Source organism: Schistocerca serialis, chromosome 5, assembly GCF_023864345.2.
Source record: "Schistocerca serialis cubense isolate TAMUIC-IGC-003099 chromosome 5, iqSchSeri2.2, whole genome shotgun sequence".
In the NCBI taxonomy this organism is placed as follows: Eukaryota; Metazoa; Arthropoda; class Insecta; order Orthoptera; family Acrididae; genus Schistocerca; species Schistocerca serialis.
Window position 1 is genome coordinate 604,989,080 of NC_064642.1, and position 18,611 is coordinate 605,007,690.

Genomic DNA, 18,611 nt, shown 5'->3' on the forward strand with positions numbered 1-18,611 from the left:
TACTTTATAAATGAGATACGTTGCTAAATACTTGATTTAAGCATGTTAGAGAGAAAAAAGTGTTGATAAAAGTTTGAAAGTATGCTTGAAGGTTGTTGGAAGTCACAAGGTGCTCACTTTATCGAACACAGGATAAGTATAGTTTGGATAATTTGAGGTCTCTTCTACGCAAACAATTTTTTTTCACGGGTCACAATGTTTATGACGATATATCTCCTTAACTATATGTCGTACAGTGAAATAATTTTGTAAGTTCATTCAGTAGTAAATGTGGCTACTGTCAGCAAAATGTGTTGGAAATAGAGTTGGTAGGAAGGTCTTGCCTGAAGCGGCAATTTGACTGCGTGAACGGAGAAAATGTAGTCAGCGATTTTTCCTTACCTCACTTTGAGGGGGGGGGGGGGTGAGGGGTCAGCAGGGTGAAGTTTTGTGTGTCAAGTTTGTTGCAAGTGCCCTCACTCTCAAATACTGGCTGGATGTATTCTGGATATTTAGCGGACTGTGAGTTACGCTGCCGTTAGATATAATAGATATAATCACAGTTTGCAACAGTAATGCTTGCCTTACTGCGTTAAACGTTTAACTTAAGGTCATACCTCTTAATGGGTAGTTTGTGACAGTATTTATATTTTTAAATTAGGTCAACTATGAAATATTGAAAATCAAATTTTTGTTACCCCTAGAAGCCATTAGGTACGTAGTTTGCAACTGGAGCCTGTGCTATGAACCGAGTTAGTCATTTGTAATGCAGATGAATTCTAAAATAACTGGAGCTGTAGGCCCTAATCAGCATTAGGAACTGTTCTTCGAAAGGATCCTTCCTGGGTTAGCAATGTAGGAGAAGGTATGGTAAAGTGGGCAGGACACGAAAAGTGGCCATTGCATTATCTTTGTACGTTAACAGTGCTCTCGCTTGTTGAGAAGTGTCAAACTAGTTCCAATATTCACATCAGTGTTGTCGGTGAGTTTGACAGAGGAAGCGAGCTCCGTTATTTTTAGTAACCATTTTTCTGATTTTCATAATAATTGCTACGTTCTGCTCTGGCGCGGTGCTGCAACAGCGGTTCCATGTTCCGAATAAAATAGAAACTCTGTTGAAACGTTTTTTGATTAATGACGCGTTTCACACTCTTAGGGCATCATCAGATTAACTTAAAAAGGAAGAGGAGGCGGCGTTAGAATTAAAAGCCGAGATCACAATCACCTTATTCAATATGGTTTTTTCCACGGTTTTAATGCTGACTAACGTGATTGAAATCTCGGCTTTAATTCTGACACAGCCTCCACTGCCTGATGGAAAACTAAGAGTACGAAACGCATTATTAACCAATAGACACTGCAACATTAAGTCTTTTATTTGGAACTTTCTAATTGTTAGTCATATGATGCGAGTGAAAACTACTTTATTATTCTTTTTACCTCACGTAAAAGTATACTAATAGCTTTTATGTCTTACATATGTAATTACTTGTTGTTTCTTGCACATCGGCAGTTTCCTCTGTGAGCCGTTAATGGTGAACAGGCGTCTGATCCGAAAAATGGCCACACTACATGTTGGGAAAAGTGAGCAACGTGGCCACTCTTTTCCAACAGATGATTTACCCCATTAAAAATTAGTTACTTCTGCATATCACTCCGAATACTACAGATTGGCTACTAAATTCTTTTACATACAAATCTAAAATCCGTGATTTTATCACTTTTGGACGATTTTTAATTAATTAATCAATATTGTATGAGACCAACCTGTTCTGTTGTATTTCACCTAACGTGAAGTTTCGACTGAACGTGGTCTGCCCCAGGCATCAATATGCCTGGAAAATACGTCCAGAAATAAGAGCAACAAACATGGGCCCTCTTGCCGTGGAAAATCCAACTGAGGCAGTAAACAATGGTACGACGTCTTCTTCTATAGCAGCAAAGCACGTAATACGCTGAAAAGAAGATCACTAAGAAAAAATAAAGATGTGATAGGTGGTAGAAATATAATGGGAAGCTTATGATGTGTGTTTAATAAAGAACGAAAATCTGAAGGAGAAGCAAAACAAAGTGTTTGCAATTAAAAGAAGATGCCAAGTCTTGGCAGTTACTGCAACTGAATGAGAGTAAGCCTCTACCTAAGTCTTCAGAAAAACTCAGAGAGCTCCCATTCGCTACACATTTTGTACCAGTAAATCTTCAGTATAACCCTTTATAATAGGTAAATTTGAAATGTGTAAGCGGAAACCGTCTATCAGTAGCCTTGGTTTGGTGGAAATTCAGTTTTCCACCGCGGCCAATTCACCCACCACTCTCCTTCTGTATTACAATATAATAAATATTACTCTAATGCTTGAATAATACACTTTTATAGCTACACGTAATCAACATTTTTTTCGACAAAAAACAATTCACGCCTGGGGATTTCTCCATCTTGGCCTTCGTCTTTCAGCCGGTAATTTCCTGCATCCTGTTTTACTGTTGCACAGATAAAAAATTAATTCCCAATTCCGCTTCCTCGCGTTCCCCAGCAAGACAGCTTCACCACAAAATTTCCACATGACTACGAAACCTCTTCGTTCTCTTCCGAAAATGATACCTGTCGGAAATTCCCGTCGATCTTACGGAAACAATCATTACGCCTCACTATCTGAATAAGGAGTATTTAGAAATAATTTCCAAGGTTACGAAACAGTATATAAACGAGGTAAGACTACCACGCAGAAGCGTTGCTTCCCGGGACATAGTCATGACCAGACTGCTGGTGAGTGTCTGTGTATCTTAGCATTTTATGTAAAAGACCTTGCCGAAACGCTCTTACAAAAGCTATGTTGTGTGTAGTGAATCTAGTAGATTTATCACACCTGTTTTCTACTTCCCAGTGTCTGTTACACAGTTTCGCGCAATAGAATCTGTTTCAAATCTCTATTTTCCGGACGGGTACCGTATTTACAAAGACTCATAATTGAAAAAAAGGAAACCTTACTAGTATCTGATTCATACATTCGGTCGTCAATGATAGGAGAGGTGTAGATTTAGCCGACATTAGTGAAGAGGAGTTCGAAAACGATTTCAGTGTTGAGTTGTTAATTGTGATCATGCAGGTGAAACAGAATTGGCTTTCGACTGAGGTAACAGTGAAAATAATTGTTCACAAGAGTTTTCCTGAATCTTAATGCGTAGCACGTATTCTAAATCTAAGCCTGTACTGTGAAAATCACTGTAATGTGTGTGAAAGGGATAAACTTTATGTTGACATTTATAAACGATCTTTCCCCTCTGATTTACAGAAGAGGTTGCGAAATTGTAAATTACTTTCACAATCGTTGTGAAAGCGATACATACGAGGTATAAAATGTTGTTCGTTACACGCTACAAACTAGTTCCTGGAACTCTACGAGTATACGTGCTTATCGGTTGATATTAGATGCCGTTTTTGTTGTTAAAATTGTTTCACCGTTTCTGTGACACTCAGACTCAAGCCAGCCAAACAAACTTCCCTTCCGGTTGATCATTCCAATTTTGGGATTAACGAATCACAAATTTTAGCAAATTTTTCAGCGAAAGTGGTGCTTAGTTAACACTTTCTTAGATAATCTGCCGTTTCCCAATCTCAGACATGAATGAATATCCATGTACTTATGCCTTCTTACTCCTGTTTCCATATGTTTTACATGACGTGAAAGACTCCTGCTCAAAGTCGAAAACTGTGTATCTAACGAACTTATTACATTTATCTGTGTCTCAGCTCGTTTTTGGCGTAACGTTAATCATGTTTCCTTCGTTTCTTACCGCACTAGTGTTACATTTATCTATGTATCAGCTCGTTTTTGGGCTATCGTTAATCATGGTTCCTTCTTTTCTTATCGTACAAGTTGGCAACCATTACACCAGGTGATACAAAGGGAAAATTTGGCTGCTTGTTAATTAATATTTAATAGGTATCATTTTCTCATAAATGATAGTGCTTCTGCGGGAAGTCTCAGACGTAGTTCGTTAAACAGGTAATGAACAACAGTACTACTATCACACTTATTTAGTGAACACAACGAAATCATTACCGCGTGGCTAACTGTTCGTCTATTATAACTTGCTGAAAAATCAGTGGTAAATTTACTCGTAATATTCACAGCAACGCACAATATTGGTAGGCTAGGTTCTGGCACTTTTTTGGGAGTTTTCCGAAGGTCGTGCATTCCGAGGTCCTAATATTTTCATCTAGAATCATAATAAATACTGACGCAGCATATAGAACAGAAAATAAACGTAACACTGAAGAGAAAAAGCCTATAAGATGCCGTACAGCATGTACCACCGATCCTTGTATGCTACAGACTACTTTGTCATTGGCCAGTGTGGGGTGCAACTAGAACTAATGTTGTGTGTCGAGTTAGAAGTTGATTATATTGTAATAACAAAGTAAAGAATTGCTTTAGAAGGTTTCGTATCAACTACTCGCCCATTGTCTTACAAGTAAAATTTTTCACCCTGGAGTGTGATAAACCAAAGTAAATCTTTTAATTAAAAAAATATAAATAATAATTCGATATTTCACTTACATCTCAAAAACCGCAGCGAAGGAATGATAAAATTCTTCTAAACATAATTTCTTGCACTACAAAGACTTCAATTTTACTGCCTCACATATTTCTAAACAGAAGAAAATTGCTTACCCTTTAGACATGTAGTGCAATGTATGAAAATATTCCTTCTTTTTGCTGTTCAAGTGTGTTTAGAAATAACAACAAATGCAGCTTAACACAAGTTTATCATGAAAAACATAAAAACATTCAGAGTGCTCCACAACAAGCGAGTGGATATTTGTTGATAGCTGGCCGGTGTGGCTGTGCGGTTAAAGGCGCTTCAGTCTGGAACCGTGTGGCCGCTACGGTCGCAGGTTCGAATCCTGCCTCGGGCATGGATGTGTGTGATGTCCTTAGGTTAGTTAGGTTTAATTAGTTCTAAGTTCAAGGGGACTGATGACCACAGATGTTAAGTCCCATAGTGCTCAGAGCCATTTGAACCATTTATTGATAATTTTTGACTAAGTGCGATGTGTCTTAAATCGAAATTAGGAAGACGGTCCTAGCACCCATTAGCTTATCACATAGATATCATTAGATAAGCGAAACTGGCTTTACGGCTACGTTAGGCATCCGTTCTTCAAAAGCCGAGATACAACTTTCCTACCTCTAGAAAAATGGCTCACAAACTTTTCATCTGACGGAACACTACGAGAATCCTGGTACTGTGATGGAAAATCTTGTTTATTTTGGAGGTTAATAAAAATCACAAAATTTTGAGAAACTGAGAAAACTTGTTTTATTTAGGAATTTCTTCAAGTTAAATCATTACTAACAACATACAAATCACAATAAAACTTTAATAAATTAATTATTTATTTCAAACTTATTTAGTAATTGTTTTATATTTTTTCCTTAACACTAAACAACAAATTTGAGTAAGGTTTCCAGTGGCTAATGTGATTCTGGGTGCTTAAATTACAAATTAAACTTTGCAGTGTCTTCAATGATTTTGGGTCCTTAAACTAGACATCTTCTCGACACCCAAATATAGGAAGATAAATTCCAATATTTGGTGCGGTGTCAAGCCCGTCAGTGAATTCAGACTTGGTTACAGCACAATGAAAAATCTTGCTTCACATAAATATGTAGTGGAAAACAGAAGTAAAAAGCTGCAACACGTTTTAATAAATTTCAATATTCGTCTGACAAATTCGTCCAGAAATTACATAATGGCTGATCTTTGTGCTTTTGCTTTAAATGAGAGTCATTTACTATGTCAAATAGTTGTTCATACTATCTTGGATTTAAGCCTGTTGGCTTAGTTGTTATAGAAAATTGATTGCCAACACAGAAATTATGCTCACCAATCTTTGGATAATATGGTAGAAGAGTTTTCTTCAAGTCGTAAATACTTTGGAAACTTCTTCATCTATTTTAAAATTGTTTTCAGTGGAACATTCGTGGAACGCGGGAAAGCAGTAGAAACTGTTTTCTTGAACTGAAGAAATAAGAAATTTTAGTTTTCTCTAAAAAAACGCAATTTTATCTCGTTTATTAAAAACTGTAATGTTCTTGCCGTACAATGACAAGTTCATTCCGTTGCGCATTGTAAAACGTCTTCCAGATAGACCAGTTTATAGACGATAAATGTAATGTGATATCACAATTTTACAACAAGTTCCAAGAGATGAAATAATGGCAGCGTAAGATTGTTGAAACCTGTCATCTTGGGACAATAAAATTTTCTGCACTGTGATCGCGACGTCCGATGTATGCTCTTCACATCCAAGCTTGTTGTTATTGTTGTGGTCTTTAGTCCTGATACTGGTTTGATGCAGCTCTCCATGCTACTCTATCCTGTGCAAGCGTCTTCATCTCCCAGTACTTACTGCAACCTACATCCTTCTGAATCTGCTTAGTGTATTCATCTCTTGGTCTCCCTCTACGATTTTTACCCTCCACGCTGCCCTCCAGTGCTAAATTTGTGATCCCTTGTTGCCTCAGAACATGCCCTACCAACCGGTCCCTTCTTCTTGTCAAGTTGTTCCTCAAACTCCTCTTTTCCACTATTCTATTCAATACCTCCTCATTAGTTACGTGATCTACCCATCTAATCTTCAGCATTGTTCTGCAGCACCACATTTCGAAAGCTTCTATTCTTTTCTTGTCCAAACTATTTATCGTCCATGTTTCACTTCCATACATGGCTACACTCCATACAAATACTTTCAGAAGCGACGTCCTGACACTTAAATCTATACTCGATGTTAACAAATTTGTCTTCTTCAGAAACGCTTTCCTTGCCATTACTAGTCTACATTTTATATCCTCTCTACTTCGACCATCATAAGTTATTTTGCTCCCCAAATAGCAAAACCCCTTTACTACTTTAAGTGTCTCATTTCCTAATCTAATTCCCTCAGCATCACCCGACTTCATTCCACTACATTCCATGATCCTCGATTTGCTTTTGTTGATGTTCATCTTATAGCCTCCTTTCAAAACACTTCCAAGTCCTTTGCTGTCTCTGACAGAATTACAATGTCATCAGCGAACCTCACAGTTCTTATTTCTTCTCCACGGATTTTAATACATACTCCGAATTTTTCTTTCGTTTCCTTTAATGCTTGCTCAGTATACAGATTGAATGACATCGGGGAGAGGCTACAACAGTGTCTCACTCCCTTCCCAACAACTGCTCCCCTTTCATGCCCCTCGACTCTTATAACTGCCATCTGGTTTCTGTTTCAAATTGTAAATAGCCTTTCGCTTCCTGTGTTTTACCCCTGCCACCATTAGAATTTGAAAGAGAGTATTCCAGTCAACATTGTCAAAAGCTTTCTCTAAGTCTACAAATGCTAGAAACGTAGGTTTGCCTTTCCTTAATCTTTCTTCTAAAATAAGGCGTAAGGTCAGTATAGCCTCACGTGTTCCAATATTTCTACGGAATCCAAACTGATCTTCCCCGAGGTCGACTTCTACCAGTTTTTCCATTCGTCTGTAAAGAATTCGCGTTAGTATTTTGCAGCTGTGACTTATTAAACTGATAGTTCGGTAATTTTCACATCTGTCAACACCTGCTTTCCTTGGGACTGGAATTATTATATTCTTCTTGAAGTCTGAGGGTACTTCGCCTGTCTCATACTTCTTGCTCACCAGATGGTAAAGTTTTGTCATGACTGGCTCTCCCAAGGCCGTCAGTAGTTCTAATGGAATGTTGTCTGCTCCTGGGCCATTGTTTCGACTCAGGTCTTTCAGTGCTTTGTCAAACTCTTCACGCAGTATCGTATCTCCCATTTCATCTCCATCTACATCCTCTTCCATGTCCATAATATTGTCCTCAAGTACATTGCCCTTGTATAGACCATCTATATACTTCTTCCACCTTTTTGCTTTCCCTTCTTTGCTTAGAAATGGGTTTTAATCTGAGTTCTTGATATTCATACAAGTGGTTCTCTTTTCTCCAAAGGTCTCTTTCATTTTCCTGTAGGCAGTATCTATCTTACCCCTAGTGAGATAAGCCTCTACATCCTTACATCTGTCCTCTAGCCATCCCTGCTTAGCAGTTTTGCACTTCCTGTCGATCTCATTTTTGAGACATTTGTATTCCTTTTTGCCTGCTTCATTTACTGCATTTTTATATTTTCTCCTTTCATCAATTAAATTCAATATTTCTTCTCGTCTTTTTACCTACTTGATCGTCTGCTGCCTTCACTGTTTCATCCCTCAGAGCTACCCATTCTTCTTCTACTGAATTTCTTCCCCTCATTCCTGTTAATTGTTCCCTTATGCACTCCCTGAAACTCTCCACAACCTCTGGTTTAGTCAGTTTATCCAGGTCCCATTTCCTTAAATTCCTACCTTTCAGCAGTTTCTTCAGTGTTAATCTACAGTTCATAACCAATGGATTGTGGTCAGAGTCCACATCTGCCCCTGGAAATGTCTTAAAATTTAAAACCTGGTTCCTAAATCTCTGTCTTACCAATCCAAGCTTAGAGGAATTTTTAAAAATTTAATAAAATTTTTTACTGAATTATTTTTCAGATTAAATAAGGCCATTAACTCGTTACGAAGTTCATGAACCCCCAATAGCGTTTTTGCTCTGGACAGCCGTCTAACTTTTGCAACTTATACAAGTAATAAAAGAGCGTTATGTTTCACCACCCAGTTTGTCACACAACATTTTAAACAATCTGGACTGCAGTGGTCAAGATTTTACGTACTTTATCATTTCGACGGCTTCATTCATAAGATGTTTTAAACCAGTAGACACTTTTTTGTTACTAGAGCTTGCTTCTGCAAAATACAATGACTACTGGTGGTTCATGTAAGCACCTACGATGTAGACGATACAGCTGCTTTGGTTTTTCATAGAACGGCTGTAGAATCATTTGTGCAAATATCAATACACTTCTCCCAACTGATATTTTATAATGTAATCATTAATACGACTGAATGTACCCGCTATTTTTTTTTCACGTAAATATGAGCTCATGAGTAGATCTTCAATACTGTTATCAAAAGTGTAATGAACTAATATTAGCAGTAAAGCCTGTACTGCAACATCTGTGGATTCATACATTTATAGTGCATACATACTCACTGCAAAAGCCCAAGCCGATGAATTAGCCCTCTCCCTATGACAGCAGAAATATCTCTGGTGAGTCACGAAACAGCATTGTCAGATAATTTTACCACATCTATTTTTTGACAATCTGCTTATTAATAACACATGACCCTACATCTTTTACACATGGCTTAATAAGTTTTTATCCATTTGAATGAGCTTCACCAGTAAGTGCAAATACGATAAGTTAAGTAACTTACACTTCGAGATATTTCGGGTACATGTTCATTTTGAATTTTTGTAAAAGTAATTATTTGATCTTCAGATTTTTACATTGAGTCATGCTGTGTTTTAAAAAAGTATCTTTTCCTTCGTGATCAGTAAGTATTGTTCCTAAGTGACTGGGGTGAAAAAAGTGCTTGCGAGCTTTGTTTGACATAAGACGCACTGCACCAGTCCACATAAATCATAATTTTAAGTAGTTGTCGTCGTACTGCCATTTACGTCTATTTATTTATGACACGTGTTCTTTAATATTTTGTTTTGAAGAAATCCCGGTTTATGTACCTTTTCTTCTTCAGTTGTGGATCTAACAATTGAATTACATCTGCCTTCCATGAAAGCTCCCTCGAAGCTCAACTTAGCAATACGAGTACAAGGATGTGATTCATTTTAATCGATGAAACAACTCATACTTGTGAATGAGGTAGGCCCTATTACTTCCGCAGATTAGTTTCCTCCAGAATTTAAACGCATGCATGCTGAACACTGAACAAGAATTTTACTGATGAATTTTAATCAAATTTATGAAGAATATTTCAGCAATACCATCAACATCATTATGCTAGCACGTGCCGCGCTAATTAGCTTTTTTCTGTGTACACTGCTAGCTACAGAGGAAAGGAAACCAAAGCGATCGCAATGAATTGTAGAGCGGATTGGAGGTGCCGTGAAATGACTTTCCCCAGTATTCATCCCGTGCCAACAACACAATTGCGTCATACAGATCAGCTGGGTGTCATGAACGTGCATCACTTTGTTGAAAGATGGTGCTTATTTGTGGTAATGATTATTAAGTGAGTTATACTGAGGGTGTTGTAACTGAATAACTCAGTGGATAGAATATATTTTGAATGTATAGTCAACATACAGGCACGCAGGTAGGGAGCGTAAACCAGTGTGATTACAATATTAGATCGCATAGTTTGGCAGTTGCTGCAATAACGACGACTTCATACTTCCACCGACTGTTATTAATAAGAAGGAGGAACTAAGTTAATGGATGCAGCACAGTATAAGCCATTTTTATCAAGGATGAAACTGAAAGAAATGCCTAATGCAATTGGCTATCACACGCACATACGTTTTGTTGTGTCAACAACGGTCATTTATGAAATTTACACCAATTAAATTAGTATAAAGAAAATATCGAAAAAAACATAAAGGACGATCAAAAAGTTTCCTTTCGAAGGCCGCACATTCCAGAATCGGCATGTCAAGCAAGCAAATGCGCCGTGAGCACTGAGGGAATAATCCCACTGACGCATCAGTTTGAAGATCCCTGTTTGGTAAAACACCGTGGCCTGCTGGTTGAAGAAGCCTGTAGCTGCCAGCTGTACTTGTACATCCTCGTCCGACACGAATCGTCGACCCTTCACAGTCTACTATGAGAGACCGAAGGCGTGATAATTGCATGGGGACACATCAGACTATAGAGTGGGTGTTCGAGAATCTCCCACTTGAGCTGGGAAAACTTCTGCGTTACGACATTTGTGATATGGGGGCGTCTGTTATCGTGAGGCAGCAGCGCCTCTTGTTGCAGAGACGCGGACTTGGTTTTAGACAGACACGCAGCCCTGTACACATTCTTAATTCTCCGTTGAATATCTACCGGTGTTTGTTTGTCGGCAGCCAAGAAGACAGTAACAGTACGTTGGTCCTGTTTCGACACATTTTTAATAATGTCGACAGAGCTGATGTTCGCGTTCCACCTGATGAAAATGAAAGATCGCAATTAGTGGCGCAAGAAAAAGAATACAATTAGTAACAGCTGTGTAAGTCACGAATATATTTTTCGTACAGTGTGTAACAGCTGTGTAGCATTTTATGCAAAAACCGCAAGGGAATTGTGATTCTATATTCTAGCAGTGACTTAGGTGTAGGATAAATCTCGTATACAGTCATGGACTTCTCCAGTAGGTGTAACTAATTTATTCAATTAAAGACACACATTTAGTTCAAAAGGTTGATTACGAATATGCTGAGTATAACTTTAAACGGACTTTATGTAGAGCTACTGATATTGGAAAACACATCCTCAAAGTAATATGAAGTATTTTCCGCTGCTAATAATTATTCTGGCACAATTTTTTTAACATTATCGTTTAACGATGTATGTAAACGTGAGGTGCTATAGGAACGATCTTGTTGTGGCTTGACTTACAGTATTCTGATGTTGAATCTGGGTGTAATATTATTTCAGGTGTTATTCGGAAAAAGTAATTCTAACATCCAATTTTGGCCAGGATAGGCAGTACAAACATTTACAGGTAAACATTAATGTTAGCGACGCGCTTGCACTGTCTGTTTCTTTTGATCAAACTGACGTATGTTTGAATGGGATTGGAAATTTTGACCTCGTGTACTTGACGGATTTTCTTATTCGTAAGAGGCATATCTGTGAATTGCGTGATCCACTATTAGGATAACTAATTAGCTACACTCAGATTGTCGTTACTGGATAGCGATCCTTATGTTCTGTACTAAATATTCAGATTTTTGCCATTTTTGGCAAATAACGAACACGTCAATTGCTTCAACCTCATGGTGATTTGCACTATATTTCATCAAAATCAGCACAAATTGTGTTCTTACAGCCATCTTTAACAGTTAAGGTACATTTTACAGTCTCGTATGGACTGTAATTCGGAATCGAATGCCTTACGTCCGAATTGTTAGGCTAGCGATCAAACGGTAATTGTGATTAGACAGATCGGGATGTGCGGTTTAAACCGTGCATGGATTGATGGCAGCAAGCAAACTGCGTCGAACAAATTCACTCGGGTACTTATCCAGAGTCTACTGATTCTGTACAGTGATAGTTAAATACCCTGATTGCAGCATGTACGGGTTTTCACTATACTACAGAGACTACGTATAACTGAGTGGCTCTAGTCAATTTCATACTGCCACGTTCATTTTGTTTTTATATCTGTCCTCAGTCTCCTCTCACCACGACTTCGTCGCTTGTAACAAGCTCTTCATTTGATAGATGCATTTATAACTAACGTCCTCAATTATTTATTAGACACATTCATATCTCTGTCTTTCACTACTGTTTTATGCTCTACAGCTTCCTTACGTAACATGGAAGTTATTCCTTGACGATTTAACACATGTCCTATAATCCTTTCTCTTCTCAGTGTTTTCCATATGTTCCTCTTTTCGCGGATTCTGTGCAGAACCTCATTTCTTACCAGTCCACCTAATTTTCAACATCCTTTCATACTATTTACTATTTTTCTGCTTTTCCCACAGTTCATGATTCACTTCCATACAATGCTGTGTTGCAAACGCATATTCTCAGAAGTCTCTTGCTGAAACTAAGGCATATGTCGGCTACCAGTAGACTTCTTTTGACCAAGTATACCCCCTTTGCCTTGCCGGGCTGCTTTTATGCTCCCTTCCTTTAGGCGTCAATTTCTGCAGCATAATTTCTTTATTTTGTCTCCTTGTTACTACCGAATTTTGATCTTAAAATTATTGCTAATCTCATTTCAGCTATACCCCATTACATTTCTCTTTCTTCGGTTTACTCTCAATTTAGATTGTGAGCTGACCAATTGTTCATTCCATTCAACAGGACCTGTAAATATTGCTCAGTTTCACTGAGGATAACAGTGTGATCAACAAATGCTGCCGCTATGGCCTAGCGGTTCTAGGTGCTTCAGTCCGGAACCGCGCTGCTGCTACGGTCGCAGATTCGAATCCTGCCTCGGGCATGGATGTGTGTGATGTCCTTAGGTTAGTTAGGTTCAAGTAGCTCTAAGTCTAGGGGACTGATGACCTGAGATTTTAAGTCCCACAGTGCTTGGAGCCATTTTTAATAAATGTTGTTATTCATACCACTTCACAGAAAATTTTATTCCACTCTTGAACATTTAGTTGATTCTTCGGTGTATAGATAAACAACCCAACAAGCCTACAAGCCTGTCTTATGGTCTCTCTAAACATGTGAACTTCAGTTCTTGTCTTTCACTCTAGTTTCTTAGCCATATTGTGTAGTTCGCGATTTCCCTACAGCTTACACTTGTTTACCTGCTCACTTCGAACATTTTTCGTCAAGCTACATTACTGAATGCTGTGTCAACGTCGATGAATGCTATGAAAATGTCTTGATTTTCATTAAGTCTTACCTCCATTACCAAGTGCAACGTCAGAACTATCTCTCTGGTGTCGTTACCTTTTCTAAAGCCAGATTGATCGTCGTCCAACACATCTTCAGTTTTCTTTTCCATTTTTCTGTATGTAATTTTTGTCAGCATCTTCCACGCATGAGTTGTTAAGCTGGTTGTACGATAGTTATCACATTGTTATCTTTTGGACTGTGTGAATGATTCTTTTCTGAAAGCTTGATGGTCTGTCTCCAGTTCCACACCAAGCGGAGTGGCGCAGTGGTTAGCACAATGGACGACGGTTCAACCCCGTGTCCAGCCATCCTGATTTAGGTTTTCCTTGATTTCTCTAAATCGCTCCAGGCAGTTGCCGGAATAGTTCCTCTGAAAGGGCACGGCCGACTTCCTTCCCCGTCCTTCCCCAATCCGATGAGACCGATGACCTCGCAGTTTGGTCTCTTCCCCCCATCAACCCAACCCCAGTTTCACAGATTCTACAATCCCATTCGCATAGCCATTTTATTGCCACTTGCACCAAGGATTCTAGAAATTCGGAAGGACTGTAACCTGTACCTACTGCCTTACTTGATCGCAAGTCTACCTGTGCTCCACTGAAATGATACCGGATGCCCTACATCTTCCACATTGAGTCCATTTCTTCTCCTATCACGTCGTCAGCGGTCTCTCTCCCCCCAATCCCCCCTCCCCCACTTCCCTCTCCCAGCTCGAAGAGGCCTAACGCTCTCGCCACTGCGTTTACCAGTGGAATTTCCCGAAGGGTACTCATACACGCATTTGCTTTTAATTTTATCGAAGGTTGCTTTCACGTTTTCCTGCAGCCATTTCACTTTGGCCTCCCCTGTTCTTCCTATTTATTTCATTCGCGAGTGACTTACATTGCTGTATTCCTGTCTTAGACTGAACATTTTTGTACTTTTACCTTCCGTAGACCATTTTACGTCTTTCTTCTGCTGTCTGTTTTCTTCACTTAATCATATCTATATCTGTCTGTCGAACTTCTATATTTTTCCGTTTTAGGAATGTCCAATCCTCTTCCACCGAACTGCGTAGTGTGATATCCATTATCGCATTATCTGCAGCCTTACAAAACGTCAAACATATTTCCTCATTCCTCAGTACCTACATCAGAATCCCACTTTTTCCAGAATGATTGCTCCCTTCTTCTCTCTCAAACGTCTACTGTTAATCATTACTGAATTGTGGTCCGAGTCTGTATCTACTGCTGAGTACGTCTAAAACCATACGCACACTGAATCCGCCGCTCCGCGCAAGGATAGGGAAGCTCTTCGGTGCACCGGGGCGAGGTTGATGTGGGCGTCAAACGCTACAACGAACTAACTCCCTGCTGTGCCGGTGCATCAAAGGAAATGGTTCGTTCGTCCACGATTTTCTGGATTGCGTTTCCCTTATTCCGTTTTTACTGACGAGCGTGGGCGCTCACTGGAACACTGGTACGCGCCTACGAACACCGTGCTCCATTCCGCGCAGTTCCGCATTGGTCTTCGTTGTTCGTCGCTGCTGTGTACCGCGCATTTGTGAGTGGCGCGGTACGTTTATATGGACACGCCTTTACAATACAACATCTGATATCGAAATATCTATAGGACTACGATTTAATCATACTGGAATCTTCCCATGTCACTAGACGAATATATGGGGAAAATATGTGATATTCGTAAGAATTGCTCAGTTACGGTATATTGATAATTTTTACTTATGGACCGTCTGACAGCAACTGAATAAAACACAATTTTAGTGCCATACGCGTTTTGCCTTTATTTTCTGCAAGGAATGATCAGTGGCTGGTTGCGTGGACAATTTCCTACATATTACGCTCCTGTTGCATTTTTGATGTTGTTCTTCTTATGAATGCCAATTTGCGGGTTTTTTCCACCCTGTTTTTTCGTCCACATTATTGCTTTCATTGTACATATATCTCATTTTGCTTAAATTTCGTTTTATTTGCAAATAAATCTTCGTCTGCGTTATTTCGTCCGTCGTGCGGTGGGTATTTAAGTTATGATTTAAATGTTTATGTCGCGACTACCGTGCAAAAATTTTCACATCTGATAAAGAAAAATACATTTTTCATATCGTTCCACAGTCAATATAAACAGATTATTTTTATTTTTTTTTAACTGATAGATCAGAATTTTGAAATACTTGAATATTACAGTAGGTAAATATAATGAAATTCCCAATGGGAAAAGAATGACATAAAGAAAAACGAAACAAATGAAAAGTTTTATTTGTTGATTAGAATGATGTGACAGGAGAAAAGACATGAAAAATGACATTTAAACAAATTAATTTATAAATATAATGATCAAAGTAATTTCGATAAATATTTAAAAATAAAAAATTTATGCACTTAACGAGATTCGAACCGAGGATATTTTATATGTTGTTCACTACCCCACACAACCCGTGTATGTAATACAACTTTCCTTAACGTTACTGAGGATCATGCAACCTTCCGAAATTTTTTTTTCGTCAATCACTCGTAGACGAGAGCCCACCAAGGGTGAATGGCTGCAGGGTGTGCTACATGGGATCACCAACATCACAAGAATATTTGCTTTCAAAAAGTCGTTCTCACTGCTGGGAACCTCTAGTTGTAAACATCACGTTTTGAGTGAAAGGCCCTCCGTTGTCATGTCCGCAGGTAATCTTGCCGCTGCTGCTGTGTCTGGCCGCCTGGGCAACCGCGCAGTTCGGCGGCGGCTACGGCAGGCCTGGCTTCGGCGGCGGTGGCTTCGGAGGGCCCGGCTACGGCGGTTACCCAGGCAACTACGGGCGTTACCCGGGCAACTACTACGGCGGCGGCTACAGGCCGGACTTCGGTCCCGGGGGCGGCTTCCGGCCTGGATATGGATACGGCGGTGGATACAATGGATTCGGTGGCGGGGGCTTTGGCCGCTGAACACACTGCCAGCCACTGAGCATCTGAGCCCAAGGATCCTGACCGTACAATTTCACATTATTTCATTTTTGTGGACTATTGTATACTATTAAAACAAATAAAGCTGCATGTTTAAGTAGAATGGCAATATTATTTCTGACAATTTAGTCAGTCTAATGAGGATTTTAATTAAAAATTTAGTTATGTATACGAAATATAGTAACAGTTTTCCTACTATCCTTCGGTTATAATAATCAATTTTGGCCGGCCGCTGTGGCCGAGCTGTTCTAGGCGCTTGAGTCCGGAACCGCGCTGCTGCTGCAATCGCAGGTTCGAATCCTGCCTCGGGCATGGATGTGTGTGATGTCCTTAGGTTAGCTAGGTTTAAATAGTTCTAAGTCGAGGAGACTGATGACCTCAGATGTTCAGTCCCATAGTGCCTAGAGCCATTTGAACCATTTGAATGAATTTTGTCACACAGTTTATAATGCTCTACGGCTGGGAGAGCGACGTGCTGACCAAATGCCCCTCCATCTCCGAATACTGTGACGCCTGGGGGCTGAGGATGACACGGCGGCCGGTCGGTACCGTTGGACCTTCCAAGGCCTGCTCGGACGGAGTTTAGATTTTTATAATGCTCAGTAAGTTCACTGCAGGTAATGACCTGACACGCAGATAACTTACTATGAATAAAATCTGTTGTTCGCTGATGAATTGAAAACTTCGTGTGTGTGCTTGTTTTCTTGCTGACTATTACCAGTCGTTCTTATTGAAAAGAGACACTACCCCCACCAGAGGCTAAGCCCATAACTAATGTGCATAAGCACTCACTTTTAAAAACCATAAACCTGAAATTAACCAACACGATTAGTCAATAACAATTTGTTTGCAAGTTCTGCATCTCGCAGATTGATACTGCGATAAACTTACATCATACACTAATAGAAAACACATTTTTGCACCTGTTTATGTAATGTAAACAGCTCAGTTGGGTACAAAAAGGCAATATTGTCAGCACAAGAAAGGTAGAGGATTACGGATGATTATGCAGAGGTTGTTTAAAATAAGTAACAACAATTTGGAATGAATGTGTATTGAGACGTAAAGAGCAAAAACAAGTGGGTTCCAGTCACTCAGAATGTAAGTATAAACATGGTGAAGGTTCCTTCCGTGATATGGTAGTATTTACACAATTTAAAATAATTTTCGAAAGGAAGGAGGCCAAGAATTATATGAAACAAATTCTTCGCCTAACGGGCTGGTGCAGCCATTTAAATCTAGGATTTTATTTTTGATGCTTTCTGTTAAATTATTCTCCTTTGCTGAAGTTCCATATACAGTACAGGCTAAAGTGCAGTGTTAGTCGGCTTGATGATATTTGTGTAAGGTAACTAATATACTCACAAAAAAACAAGGCTATCAGACTTGGTGAGAAAATGCAGGTTAAGTTCAAAGAATATAAGCGTTGAAGCCATCTAATCGTTGCGTCATCAAACGTGCCTTCTCCAACTCAGTTTGAACTGTAGAATATTATGATTTCATACGCCATTTTGTCAGGAATGATCAAGACTGAAATAAAAGTTGTTTATTATTTTAGATAACGACAGACTGCATTCTACTTCATCTGCTCTATTTGGCCTGCAGAAAGAGAAGAAATACGAAACAGTGTCGGAGCGTCGATGATTGGCAAAGATACTACTTACATGAAAGCTGGTTTGTCTTCTATCGTTGTTCCACATGTTCGACATCGATAGCAAGACATTGCAAAACACACACATTATTTACTAATGAATACAGAAAAGTAGATCGTTTGTGAAGTGGATAATGAAGCACTTCCTGTCGTATTGCAGGAACTACGCGAAAAGTGAGATATTTAAATCTATGTGATGCCTATATCAATTCTGCTGTCACTGATGTATCGTACAAAGTATGTATTTTGTTGGTGGTCTGTGGGAGAAAGGTGCTGTTCAGATATTCGTTTCACAAGCTGTAGCCACGATGACATTGTGTCACGTGTTAATGCTAATGTTTAAAAAAAACTAATTGTTTTTAATTTATGGAATCAGTATTTCTGTCTTAAGAAATAATGATCATAGCAATGATGTTTCAAAAGTAATTAAGTTTCATGACCAAAACACAATCGAACCCTTTTGGCTTTTACCTCTCACAAAATTACATTTGACTCTAAGTGGTTATTTACCCGCAGATTTTACTGAGAAGTT

General features: G+C 39.1%; 1 protein-coding gene across 1 annotated transcript; it reads left to right on the plus strand.

Moving 5' to 3' along the window:
• The first annotated feature begins 2,722 nt into the window (after positions 1 to 2,722).
• LOC126482371 (uncharacterized) lies at positions 2,723 to 16,474 on the plus strand. Its single transcript, XM_050106460.1, has 2 exons — positions 2,723 to 2,743; positions 16,153 to 16,474. The coding sequence occupies exons 1-2, from the start codon at positions 2,729 to 2,731 to the stop codon at positions 16,408 to 16,410; spliced, it is 273 nt and encodes a 90-aa protein (XP_049962417.1). The 5' UTR covers positions 2,723 to 2,728; the 3' UTR covers positions 16,411 to 16,474.
• The last annotated feature ends 2,137 nt before the right edge of the window (positions 16,475 to 18,611 follow it).